At 44.3% G+C, this 13,148-nt stretch overlaps 1 protein-coding gene across 1 annotated transcript; it reads right to left on the bottom strand.

The window, feature by feature from the left end:
- Positions 1-836: 836 nt before the first annotated feature.
- On the bottom strand, positions 837-5,871 carry Dspp (dentin sialophosphoprotein). The gene is made up of 6 exons (XM_050155606.1): positions 5,815-5,871; positions 4,822-4,908; positions 3,711-4,664; positions 2,278-3,008; positions 1,071-2,130; positions 837-896 (listed from the first exon to the last, which is right to left on the bottom strand). Exons 1-6 carry the CDS (start codon positions 5,869-5,871, stop codon positions 837-839), a joined length of 2,949 nt encoding a protein of 982 aa, XP_050011563.1.
- Positions 5,872-13,148: the final 7,277 nt, after the last annotated feature.

The raw sequence follows: 13,148 nt of genomic DNA, 5'->3' as shown, positions 1-13,148 counted from the left end.
CTAGTAGATAACAAATAACAGAGTGGTTCACGTAGAACTCGGAAAATGATCCCGCCTCTTAAAATCACCCATCTATGTTGCTCGTTTACAGAAGATATGAGAGAGGCGGGTGGAAGAGAGAGAGACACCGCTCCAAGCACTGCAGGGGGCTAGGGACTTTGTACTGCATCTCCACCCCTTGCAGAAATGTGATGGCGTGTGTCAGATCTTGTTCAAGCCTTCCTCAGAACTCTTTGGTGATTCATTCTTCAGAATTTTCATAATCAGCTATTTTAACATCACAAAGATTATCGCAGTGCCTTGGACAGGGTCAACGGTTGCTGCAGCATTCTGCTCATGTCCCAGATGTCTTTCCCTAGAACATGTAAAGGAAACGGTAGTTGAGCTGAATGTCACAGGTCAGCATCTCTCATCTCCACAGCATGAAGACTAGCTCTCTGGTACTGAGACCACTGGAGGACAAAGACAGTGTCACAGGCTGACTGTAACTTTGCTTGCTCTGCTCTCTAAGGCACCCGCTACTCAAATCCAAGCTACGTATCAGCGATGACTTCAGTTTCTGTTTAATTATTTTATGTTTAGATTTATACTCTTAAAAAATGTTTTCTGAAAATGAATACATTTTCACATACATGTACCAAAGTTGGTACGCCCAGACTGTCTCTGAGAGAGCTGGAGCTTGGCTCTGTATCCAAGTTGAACTTGACTCCCTGTGATCTCGGTGGATTCCACATAATCTGTGTTTCTCACCTGTCTCTAGTGGGTTAGGAGTCATTGCTGCCTTTTGATTACTCACCAAATGTTCACGTACAGGATCTCATGGGACTTCCTTTGCCCTAATCATCGCTGGTTGAATGGTTGCTGTCACTGCCTTCACTGTCACTGTCACTGTCACTTTCATTGTGACCAGCCTTGTTATCACTATCATCACTGCTGTCAGATGTGCTATCCTGGCTGTCACTGCCATTGCTGCTCTTGCCGCTGTCACTGCTGCTATCGTCACTGCTGCCACTGCTGTCACTGCTGCTGTCACTGCTGTCACTGCTGCTGTCACTGCTGTCACTGCTATCACTGCTATCGTCACTGCTATCACTGCTATCGTCACTGCTATCACTGCTATCGTCACTGCTATCACTGCTATCGTCACTGCTATCACTGCTGTCACTGCTATCATCACTGCTATCACTGCTATCACTGCTGTCACTGCTGTCACTGCTGTCACTGCTGTCACTGCTATCACTGCTGTCACTGCTGTCACTGCTATCACTGCTGTCACTGCTGTCACTGCTGTCACTGCTATCATCACTGCTATCACTGCTGTCACTGCTGTCACTGCTGCTGTCACTGCTATCACTGCTATCGTCACTGCTGTCACTGCTATCGTCACTGTTGTCACTGCTGTCACTGCTGTCACTGCTGTCACTGCTGCTGTCACTGCTATCATCACTGCTATCACTGCTGTCACTGCTGTCACTGCTGTCACTGCTGTCACTGCTATCACTGCTGTCACTGCTGTCACTGCTGTCACTGCTGTCACTGCTGTCACTGCTGTCACTGCTATCATCACTGCTATCACTGCTGTCACTGCTGTCACTGCTGCTGTCACTGCTATCACTGCTATCGTCACTGCTGTCACTGCTATCGTCACTGTTGTCACTGCTGTCACTGCTGTCACTGCTGTCACTGCTGCTGTCACTGCTATCATCACTGCTATCACTGCTGTCACTGCTGTCACTGCTGCTGTCACTGCTATCACTGCTGTCACTGCTGTCACTGCTGTCACTGCTGTCACTGCTGTCACTGCTATCACTGCTATCATCACTGCTGTCACTGCTGTCACTGCTGTCACTGCTGCTGTCACTGCTGTCACTGCTGTCACTGCTGCTGTCACTGCTATCACTGCTGTCACTGCTGTCACTGCTGTCACTGCTGTCACTGCTATCACTGCTATCACTGCTATCACTTCTCTCACTGCTGCTGTCACTGCTGTCACTGCTGTCACTGCTGCTGTCACTGCTATCACTGCTGTCACTGCTGTCACTGCTGTCACTGCTCTCACTGCTATCACTGCTCTCACTGCTGCTGTCACTGCTGTCACTGCTGTCACTGCTGTCACTGCTATCACTGCTGCTGTCACTGCTGCTGTCACTGCTATCACTGCTGTCACTGCTGGTGTCACTGCTGTCACTGCTGTCACTGCTGTCACTGCTATCACTGCTGGTGTCACTGCTATCACTGCTGCTGTCACTGCTGCTGTCACTGCTATCACTGCTGGTGTCACTGCTGTCACTGCTGTCACTGCTGTCACTGCTATCACTGCTATCGTCACTGCTGTCACTGCTGTCACTGCTATCACTGCTGTCACTGCTGTCACTGCTATCACTGCTGCTGTCACTGCTGTCACTGCTGTCACTGCTGTCACTGCTGTCGCTGCTGTCGCTGCTGTCGCTGCTGTCACTGCTGCCTGATTTGCTCTCACTGTCACTGCCGTTGTCATTGTCACTGCTTTCTGACTCATCCTCGTCATTGCTCTCGCTGTTACCATCACTGTCACTATCGCCATCATCAGCATCAGATGTATCGTCACTCCTGTCATCATCCCCATTTGAGTCACTGTCGTTGCCGTTATCACTTGAGTCCTCAGAGTCATGAGAAGCATCTCCATGGCCGCCACTCTCGTTCTCACTCTCTGAGTCAGCATCATCACTTCCGTTTGACTCGTCACTGCTGTTGGGATCGTCTCCTTGCATGGACTCATCATCAAAATCGTAGCTGTCGTGCACATTGCTGTTGCTGCCACTACCTAGCTTGCTGTGTCCCATCTTGTTGTGGGCGTCTGACTTCTCAGCAGGCCCTTGAGGTTGGCCAGACTGCCCTTGCCTTGGGCTATTCCTCTTGTCCTCCTCCATTCCCTGGTGTCCATTGTTGCCTTTATTGTCCCCGAGTTTCCCAGATTCTTTGGTAATGTTACTTTTGTTGCCTGTGCTGGGACCTTCAGTTTCTGTTCCCTATGGAATAGAGAAAAGAATAGGTAGTTAGTAAATATTTCCTGTGGAATTCCATGGTCCGAGGATAACTGTCTGGGGAAATTGCCTTAAGACCAGGACTCTGGCTGCCAGTGCAATGGTGATGGGAAAATGTGCTCATCTAATACTTGAGGATGGTCAGTATTAGGGTTCGAATCCTGCAATAACCATCCAGGTTTCTACCTTATGGGAACTTGGATTAAACAGGTGCACAATAATGAAAGTGTCACAGTGAAACTCATTATTTTGTGTGATGAATATAACAATAATAAAATGGTTTACACAAACATGACTGAATTATTATTTGACTTGACTTCTAGCTTTGGAGCCTCTCCTGGAACTAATGCTTATGGACCAGGCTGGCCTCTAATTCAAAAAGATCTGCCTGATTCTGCTTCACTAGTGCTGGGATTAGGGGGATGTGTTACCACCACCTGGCCTAACTTCTGAATTTTTAAAAATTGTTCTACATCAAAGTCTATAAGGACTCTAGCTTTCTCATTAAAATACTCGATGTTGGTAAAAAAAAAATGCACCCAGACACTTATTGTGACATTTCTTATGTTAGTTTGGGGTTTTATTTTGGATTTGTCTGGATTTGTTTGTTTGTTGTCTTGCACACCCATTGGAGTGTGGAGGGGAGAATGTAAGCCGCCATAGGAAGGGATCAGTTTCAAAGCTGACCTGGTCTTGACTCTTCCCCAGAGGACATGTTTCTGACTGGCAAGTGATTCCACCTTCTGGATCTCCGTTGCCTTTGTGACTGAGCTTCTGGTTTTCCTGCAATGCTTGGCTGCCATTGCCTTCTTCAATGTTCTTGTTCTCCTCGCTGCTAGCAGCGCCGTCTGCTCCACATCCATTTGGGGAGCCTTCTTTCTCTTTAGAGTCACCATCTTCACCACTAACTGAACTCTGACCTCTGTTGTCATCTTTCCCCTGATGAGACTGCTCCTCCTGGCCCTCACTGTCATCATGGCCTCCCTTTCTACCTCCTTCTTCTGTAGCCTCATCATCACCAGAGCCCATGTCCTCATCCCCATTCTCCCCATTCCCACTGGGACTGCCATCAGAATTATCCAAACCAGCCTCTCCCTCAGTGCTTGCTGTTACCTCAACCCCCTTGATCCCACCTCCCTCCTCTTCTCTCTGAGGCATGGTTTCATCCATAGCAACCCCATCCACACGGGTTCCAACCTCATGGTTTGTATTATTCTTGCTGCCAACTTCTTGAGGTCCATTTCCCTGGACAGTGGTGGGATCTCCATCCAGACTCGCATCACCAGCACCCCCGATTTTTTTACCCTGATCGGATTGCCCATTTACACTACCCTCCTTTGCTTCTCCTGCATTTTCAGTGACGCTTGCTTGGCCCCTGATGTCATTGGCTGTGCTGTTCTCTCCTTTTGCATGTATCTCATCATGACCATATGTTTCTATGTCTTCATTTTCATATGCAATGTTCTCCGGCTTGTTTGCTAAAACGGTCTGTGTAGAAGAATTCGTCCCTCCTACGTCTGTTGACTCAGAGCCATTCTCTTCTCTTTTGTAAGTGTCCTTGGTATACACTTGTCTTCCTAGTTCACTGTCATTAGGGGGGTCACTGCTCTCTTTAGTGGTGTTATTTACATGTAACTCATTCTGAAAAAGAGACACAATTCAAAGTCAATTGTGAGCATCATTTTCAAATAAAGTCAAAGGAAAAAAGAATGGGTGAAAATTTTAGGGAAGGTCACAGAGTATAAAAGTAGGTTGAAAGAAGAAAACGAAAGAAACATTTATATTTACATCTCTTTACCTGTGCTGGAGTTCCTGAGTGTGATGAAAACGACACATTCACAGATTTTTCAACAATGTGTCTTTCCAATGGTATGATCTGAGGAAGCTGCCGAGGTTAAAAAACATAAGCATTACACAGGTTCTTGTTTTATGATGAAGAAAATATGTAACGCAAAGGTCAGAGCATAATCTAGCATGTAGGAAAAGCAGCCCATTATGGTGCTTATTCAGAATTTCAAGCTGAGCAAATGAGGATTTTTATAATGTTGTCATCATTTTAACTGAGTATTACAAGCCCGCTTATCTCATGTGTACAAAGACAAGATGAGTCCTTGTTCTGTTACCGACCCCAAAGACAATGTCAGACCCCAACCTCTAAAACAATAGTGGGTGTGAGCTGCTGGAGCAGCATCAAGCAATCTCTACTTAGCTCTGCAAGTCAGCCTGAAGTGCTTGCGAAAACCCTCAGCCACAGAAACAATACCATATCTGGTTATGTGAAGTCATACGAAAACGCTAGGCCTGGCGGCTGGCTAATAAAATTACAAATGGGTTGACTTTCTTCTTCGTCTGCCAAGATTTTCCACAGACATATAAAGGGCACACGTAAAATACTGATGTGATCATATGTTGAAAAGTCTGACCTTTACCTCCTGGTCTCACTTCAGTTTTTCTCAAATGGTATAAGTTGTGGTGACATTGAAATGAAATCTGCGTGGAACGAAGCAGAAGTAGACAAAGCCTCCATGACTTCTGGGCATTGAAGTAATATGACTAAATTTTTAAAGGTATGTCATCTTCTGATGGGATGTGTTTCAACTGGAAGAAAGGAAACATGAATTGGTTCACATGTTTGCCTTTTTTTGAGACCCCAAACCATATCACATAATAGTTTTGATGCAAAACTAAGCGTTTGGACTCAACTTCTCTGTAAAACCTTGAGGAAATATGTACACTTCAATATCATGTTAAAAGATACAGTAAGAAGGCTCGATTATGGAGAAGTACTTACTGGAATGGCCCATGCAGCTGCCCAAATGCAAATATATATAATTATCTTCATTTTCATTATGAATAGTCAGTGTCTGTTTGGAACAAAGAATACCACACAAAAAAAATAAAGTGAAAGATGATAAGCACAGTAGTTGGTTATTTCAGTCTTTATTGGCCGTTTCCTGGGACAAGGAGAGAGAACTAAGGTGAGAAGACATCCCAGGTGGCAGAATAAACCTGGTGGTTGTGGAGACATGTGGGGGGTCTCAGCATGCTCAACACTGTCATGACTTCCGACATTTTATGCCAGTGAGTGCTGTCAGACAATGGTCTTGTATTGCTTTAATAAAATACTGATTGGCCAGTAGCCAGACATGAAGTATAGGTAGGGCATCCAGAACAGGAGAATTCTGGGAAGAGGAAAGAGTCAATCTGCAGTTATCATTCAGACACAGAGGAAGCAAGATGAGAATGCCTTGTTGATAAAGGGTACCAAGCCACATGGCTGACACAGACAAGAATTATGGGTTAATGTAGGATGTAAGAGTTATTAAGAAGCCTGAGCTAATAGGCCAACAAGTTTATGATTAATGTAGACCTCTGTTTGTTTCTTTGCAACTGAAAGGCTGCAGGACTGGGAAGGACAGAAACCTCTGTCAACAAGTGGGGACAACAGCCATAGAGGTGTGAGTCCATAACTGTGACGTTAGCCCTGTGCTGCTATCCATGAGGGCAACAGCTCTCTTTTTAGGAATTAACTTTAAGCAATGTTAACTAATTCTCCCATGAGTGGACTTGAATGACAAAGCACTTGTGATCCCCCACCTGACTATAGAGAGTTGGGCTATCAATATTGTAAGAGGAAGAAATACCTGAGTTGAAGGAGCTTGGGCAAGGAGAAAGAACACAGGGTTTGGTTTTAGACTCCCTGAATTCAAATTCTTCCCTTGCTATCTGCTGAAAGAGCTTGGGAACTTTAAATAGCTTTATTGGGCTTCTGTTTCTTCAGTCTGGAATAATAACACTGCACCTCAGAATATCCCCGGGGCTGGCAGAAGAATCAGCACTGAGCTTTGCAAGAGTGTGGCTAGCTCTCGCTGCACAGAGCCAGCAGCTTCTGCACGCTCGCTGGCAGCACAGAACTGTTTGGAAGTTGCCTGGCTACCCCTCTGTTCCTCTTCTCTGGCATAAGATCCTGGAGCTCAGGGAATAGCCCTGATTATCATCATCTACCGGTGCAAAGTACAGGAATGACACCGGCGAATGTTCCTGGGAAAGACGTACTTGAGTACAAACAGTGCCTGGCACTTCCCTGGTCACTTTGCCATCCCCACTGAACGAGAGGACTTCTAAGAGCAAAATCTTTCACCCGTGTTACAACACACATTCACAAAGAGTCAATCCATATTTTATATATGTAGAATAGAGGCTATAAAAATACAAAAAACTTTGTGAGTTGAAAATTTAGGTTCATATTTTCTAAAAGTTAACTTCTTTGCATCATGATATTGTTACTATAGAGAGGATCATTTTCTTCTGTTTCATGATCTTCCACAAGATTTAATGAGTGCAATCTTGCATGTCATAAAATAGCCTTGATTAAATTCAAGGTTCATAGTGAATGACAATAAAACCTCAATGAATATATATATTATGAATTATTGGCACTGCTTAAAAGGAGTGAGAACACAATTCCAGGGCCTCTGCAAAATGGTGCTAAGAAGAACTGGGGTTCATTCAATTATTCCAGAGACTGAAACAAGGCTAAGATGCCTCGAGACAGAGTTTGCAGGGGGTGAAGGGAGGTGAAGGTCTTCTGATCAACCAAGTTTAGACTGCCCTAGACAAGTCCAAACCCAGTCATGCCTCTGCAGAGGTCCTGTCTTCCCATGACCCAGGGTCCCTGGTCTAAGAAAGATAGTAAGTTCATCAATATATCCATCTGAGACTTGCTGCCCCCTCCCTCACCTTTCTACTCCAGTATGTGATACTTGTACCCAATGGCAAGCAAGGCCAGCAATGAAGACCCAATGGAAATGACCAATTCATTAGGATTGAGGAGCCTCTTTTATGTTATTGCATTTATGGTCACATCAAATGAGATGTAGAGATTAGCAAGTTTATGTGACTATGTCAATAAGAAGATGGGGGAAAGACATAATTATCAGGGCCTTGTTGGAATGCCTGAAAGCAGGCTTGAGCTGTCCTTCCAGCAGTGTGATGACCTACATGAACTGGACCTGACTAGCCTGACCAAATCCGGCATGGGGAGGGAAGCAGGGCATGGAGTTCCTAGCTAAGGAACTGTTGGCAATTGATAGGTGTTGGGAAACAAAAAAGTGATTTTTTTCTAAGGTTGTAGGCCTGGTAAGTGCCCGTGCTCCAATGGGAGGTGTACATCTGAGAATATCTGGTCATCAAAGACTGGTCTTGATGTTTTCTGTCTGTTTACAGAAAGGGCACACATCTGTGCGAGTAAAGAAAGGAGGTTGATCTGGGAAGAGTAGGGGAGGGCGGAATATAATCAAAACAGACAGCACAGATTTCTCAAGGATAAATAAAAACATGTCTAAGGCTATCTAAAACTTGAGTTAGCTAACTTTTTTATCAAAACCATTCAAAGTGACCACACGACTATCAAATTTCCACCTCTGTTTTTGCCACCTCCTGGCAACACATCTTTGTTTTTCTAAACCTATCAGCATGAAGTCTGAAGCAGAAAAATCAGTTGGACAGAAGTCAGATCTGTGGGTATGCTACAAAGAATTGTAGCAGAGTCTGCTTTTAGGATCTTTGTATCAAGTGCCAGAAAATTACTTTCTCAGGCACTAAGTTGATTTTGATTTGAGATATTAAATTTCAACTGAGAATCATTTACTCAGTCTAGTTAGCAAGCGTCTGAAGACTAATATCGGCCAGAGACTGAGCCCTGGGAAAGCATAGCCCTTCTCGCTGTAGAGCTTAACTGTGCGCTAGACAGACCTGGAGCCAAAGACCAGCGGTTAAATCAAATCCCCAGTTCAGCTTTTCTCTCGGGAAGAGTTGTTGTTTGGACACAGCCATCATCCCACTCTCAAAGAGGAAGACAGATGTGGTTCTTTTGTGTTAAATTCCATCACTCACTACATTCCAATGCTGAGGCTGAAAAATGCCTTTGACTTGACCTAAAGCTCTTACGTATATTTTTCTGGATAAAAATAGCTGTTATAGAGCTATAGTGAATTATACATAAAGCATTACAGTTGTTGATTTTTAAGATTATTACAGTTACAATATCTCTTTCATTTTAGGTTTTTTTGATTAAGCAATAATATCTCAAACACTGTCTGGAGGCAAAAATCAGTTCTGCTCTCCGGCGATTCTGTATCTCATCAGATGGGTGAGCATCCCTCCCCAGGTAATCCACTCTCTTCCCAAACATGCCCTAGACTTGAAGAGCTAAGAGACAAAAAGTTTGAACCCAAGTCGCTCTCATCCTGAAGCCGAAAGCTCTTGCCAAGAGGATGCCATCTTACCTTGACAGCCTTCAAAGGGACTTTAGAAATCCAGATTCCCTGATCTCTCTTTCCAGGCTGGGAGGGCTACACTGCCCTGGACTTTTGCATGGCAATTCTGTACCTGCCGAAATTTAAATTCAGTTTGATAATTTTCTCCTCCAATCAGTGTTTAGGATCCCTGATGTGGGGGTTTAAAGTGGGTCACGGGGCCTACGAGCTTGTAATAATGCCCCACTCCCTGCCTCGCTGGTGTCTGTTTGCTCGCTGAACTGTTCGGTTCCACAAGGACTAACTTTCACTTAATTAAATAGCTCCTGGAAGACTGTTCTGCGTCTTAAATATAGATAATCAGCGTGATATATCTGAAAAGAGCCACTTAGACTCTGTCACCCTGCAGTTCTCGTCCTGCTAAGGTTGGCAATCTAAGAAAACTCTAGGTTTCTCTCGTAAATACGACCGGCTATTTAAGACCCCTATCATTCCTGAGGTACATATTAAAGTTGATGCGCTGTAATTCAAGCAGCTGTCCACACGCAACAGGCTTGACATTGCCTACGGGATCTTTAAAAGGCTCTATAAACAGTAATGCCAGGAAACTTTTCTGATCTGAGCTAAACAGTGACATAAAGTTTTTTCTTTTAAAACATGTATTAATTTAGCATTCACACTAAATTTTATAAACAACTGTTCAAAAAGCGAAGTATGTTGTATCTACCCTGATGTGCAAAGATGCATACATACACACACACACACACACACACACATCCCAGACTCAGTCCCTGCTCCATTGTTGTATAAACTAAGGAGTACAAAACAGAAAAAACAGGCTGCACTTCTCGAAAAGAAAAGGTACGTGTCTGAACTCATCCTTCCGTGAGCCCTGGATGGACAGGATAAGCCCTGAACCGTTTCTGCAGCTTATGAGCTCCACATTTGGTGTCTTTCGGTGTAGTAGCTCAGGGATGTGCCCGTGTTTTTATGTGGTACTATTGAGGGGTGCGAAACACATAAGATCAGAGACACCATGGCACTATCCAACAACAGTGTCCTCAGAATTATATACAAAGAGAAAGTGAGTGAGGGGGGAGGGGACACGTGCACGCACACACACACACTCACACACACACACACACACACATCTTCATGTGACTCACACTGGAGACCACCCTGTATTGGAAGACAACAGTAGCAACAAAGCTCTGGTTGGTGGATACATTTTAAAGTCATTGATCAAACAAGGAGAGTCATGAAGAGCAGTAAAGCGAGCGACGCCATGAAATGTGACTTCGTGTGCTTCAAGAATCCAAATTTGAAGGGCTCCTAGAGCTGTTGACTTTGAGCAGATTCCTGGTCAGTGCTAATGCTGATATTGAGAGTTCATCTTCATTAACGCATACTCAGTAGACGGAAGAATTGGCCGTGGCACTGCTGAAAGCAAGTTATACTACAAATTAAACACACTTTGTGACTGCCAGGGATTTTCCTAGGAGAATTATGCAAAAGCAATAACTGCACAGGGAGCCAAATCATTAGGGAAATGGAGCTGAAGGGAAACTTGCATAACTCAGTCTTTATAGTTTATTTCACACAATTGTTTAAAAGTAAATACGACTCAGGAAATATGCTGATTTTACTTCAGTGTTCATAAGCATAGGCAATTAGAAGCCACCCACATTTGCCTGGGCATTTTGTCTTTTTATTCGCTATACTTGGTGGTTGAGGACTGGGTTCTGTCATCAGGCACAGGCTGCTTTTAGGTGGTCATTGGGTGGTTATTCTCTGCAGAAATGACAGTGCCATATCTACAGAGAGTCAGATGTCCCACACTCAGGGGCAGCTACTCGAGATTGTAGAGGAACTCCCTTGAGACTGGCTAGGCCACACTTTGCAAACCATCATTAAGTCAGCAAATCCATGGCCAAAAATTATGCTAGGCTCCATGAAGGGCAAAGGTTAAGGTTAAATCCACCTGTCTTTGCCCTTACATAAAGTCCATCTGGGACTCATTGTTGGCACTTCCTCGCCACACACATGCAATATTCATAGTTATAAAATTGAACCCAGGGTCTTACGTAAGCTCTCTACCGTGAGCTGCATCCCCACCATCTCCCTGACATTTGTAGTGATTACCTATCATTTGATAGACTTTACACAGTGTACAGAATTTTTTTCTTTCCTTAACCGTCACTGTACATATTAGCTAAAAGCCACAAATCATTCTGCTTTTAGCAATGACAACATCTCAGTCTCCAACATGTTTGATATGAAAGATATTAGAAGAAAATAACCTCGTATTCTTGCTGATTCTCAACTGGCATTAACAAGGTACATGATCTAAACACAAACATGTAATCAGGTCTGATGCAACAATTAGGAAATTTATCTTAATCCTTCTTCCACTGTTGATCTTAATCCTTCTTCCAAAACAAGGAAAAGAGATTTTATTATCAGCCTCACACACACAAAGAAAAACATTAATCCATAATGGATTTTAAACAAAAAAAAATGACTTATCAAGGTAGGATAGATACTGAAATACTAAAGCTGTGTCTTTCCAACTTCCTTTTTAAAAACAAAGCAAAAGCCCAGGGTAGGCTGGAGATGTAGCTCAACCGGGGCTCAGGGTTGGGGTCAAGAGGGGATGCATGGATGAAGAGGAAATCAAACAGATATAGATGGTAGCCTGGGGGCAGATGGAGCTGGAAGAACCAGGAGGGACCATGCAGGGGGAGGATGGAGGGATAGTACTGGCAGAGATTACTGGAATTGGGGAGCCTTTCAGAGGTAAGGTAGAAACCTAGCACAATGGAAACTCCAGGAATCTATGAGGGTGACCCTAGCTATGACTCCTAGCAATAAGAGATACTGAACTTGAACCAGCCATCTTCTGAAACCAGGCAAGACTTCTAGTCGATGGACTGGAACACCAATCCAGCCATAAAACCTTCGACCTACAATTTGTCCTTCCTGCAAGATGCGCTGGGGTAAAAGTGAAGCAGACCTTGTATGAGTGACCAAACAATGACTAGTCCAGCTTGAGACCTGTGCCAAAAGAGGGAGCCCACCCCTGATACTGCTCGGAGGGCCAGGACCCAGATGCTAGATAGCCCAGAAACCCAGGATAGAACCAAACACATTGGAAAAATAAAGACAATGAAATAATTCTAATGATATTCTGCTACACTCATAGATTGGTGCCTAGCCCAATTGTCATCAGAGAAGCTTCATCCAGAAGCAGATGGAAGCAGATACAGATACCTACACACAAATATTAGGTAGAGCTCAGAGAATTCTGCAGAAAATGGGGAGGAAGGGTTGTAGAAGCCAGAGGGGTAAAGGACACCACAAGAAAACCCCAGAATCAACTAACCTGGGCTCACAGGGCCTCACAGAGACTGAACAGACAACCAGCGAGCCTGCATGGGACTGACCTAGGCACTCTGCATGTATGTCACAGCTGTGTAGCTTGGCCTTCTTATGGGACTCCTAACAGCGGGAGCTGGGAGCTGTCTGACTGTTTTGTCTATTTTTAGGACCCTATTGCTCCAAGGGGGTTCCTCCATCCAGCCTTAATAAGAGGGGAGGTGTATAGTTTTATTGCAACTTGATATGCCATGTTTGGTTGAGGTCCCTGGGGGGGCTGCCCTTTTCTGAAGGGAAACAGAGGGGTGAATCTGGGGGAGAGAAGAGGTGGGGGGGAACTTGGAGGAAAGAAGGGAGGGGAAACTGCAGTTAGGGTGTAATACATGAAAGAATAAATTTTTTTAAAAAAATTATAAGCCTGGGGTGGGCTGGGGATTAGCTCAATTGGAACAGTACTTTCCCAGCATGCATCAAAATCATAACCGCAATAGGA

The sequence above is a fragment of the Alexandromys fortis genome, unplaced genomic scaffold, assembly GCF_014885135.2.
Source record: "Alexandromys fortis isolate MF-2015 unplaced genomic scaffold, M_Fortis_MF-2015_v1.1 scaffold_87, whole genome shotgun sequence".
NCBI lineage: Eukaryota > Metazoa > Chordata > Mammalia > Rodentia > Cricetidae > Alexandromys > Alexandromys fortis.
Note: the sequence above shows the minus strand (reverse complement) of the source record. Positions and strands in the feature narration are given on the sequence as shown.

Excerpts from the sequence above, each read along its gene's own strand:
- Dspp (XM_050155606.1), bottom strand. The coding sequence starts at position 5,871 with ATGAAAATGAAGATAATTATATATATTTGCATTTGGGCAGCTGCATGG. Across the intron at positions 4,665-4,821 it reads ACTCAGGAACTCCAGCACAG|AATGAGTTACATGTAAATAA; the intron begins GTAAAGAGATGT and ends TCTCTTTTTCAG. Across the intron at positions 2,131-2,277 it reads GACAGCAGTGACAGCAGTGA|CAGCAGTGATAGCAGTGACA; the intron begins CACCAGCAGTGA and ends CAGCAGTGACAG.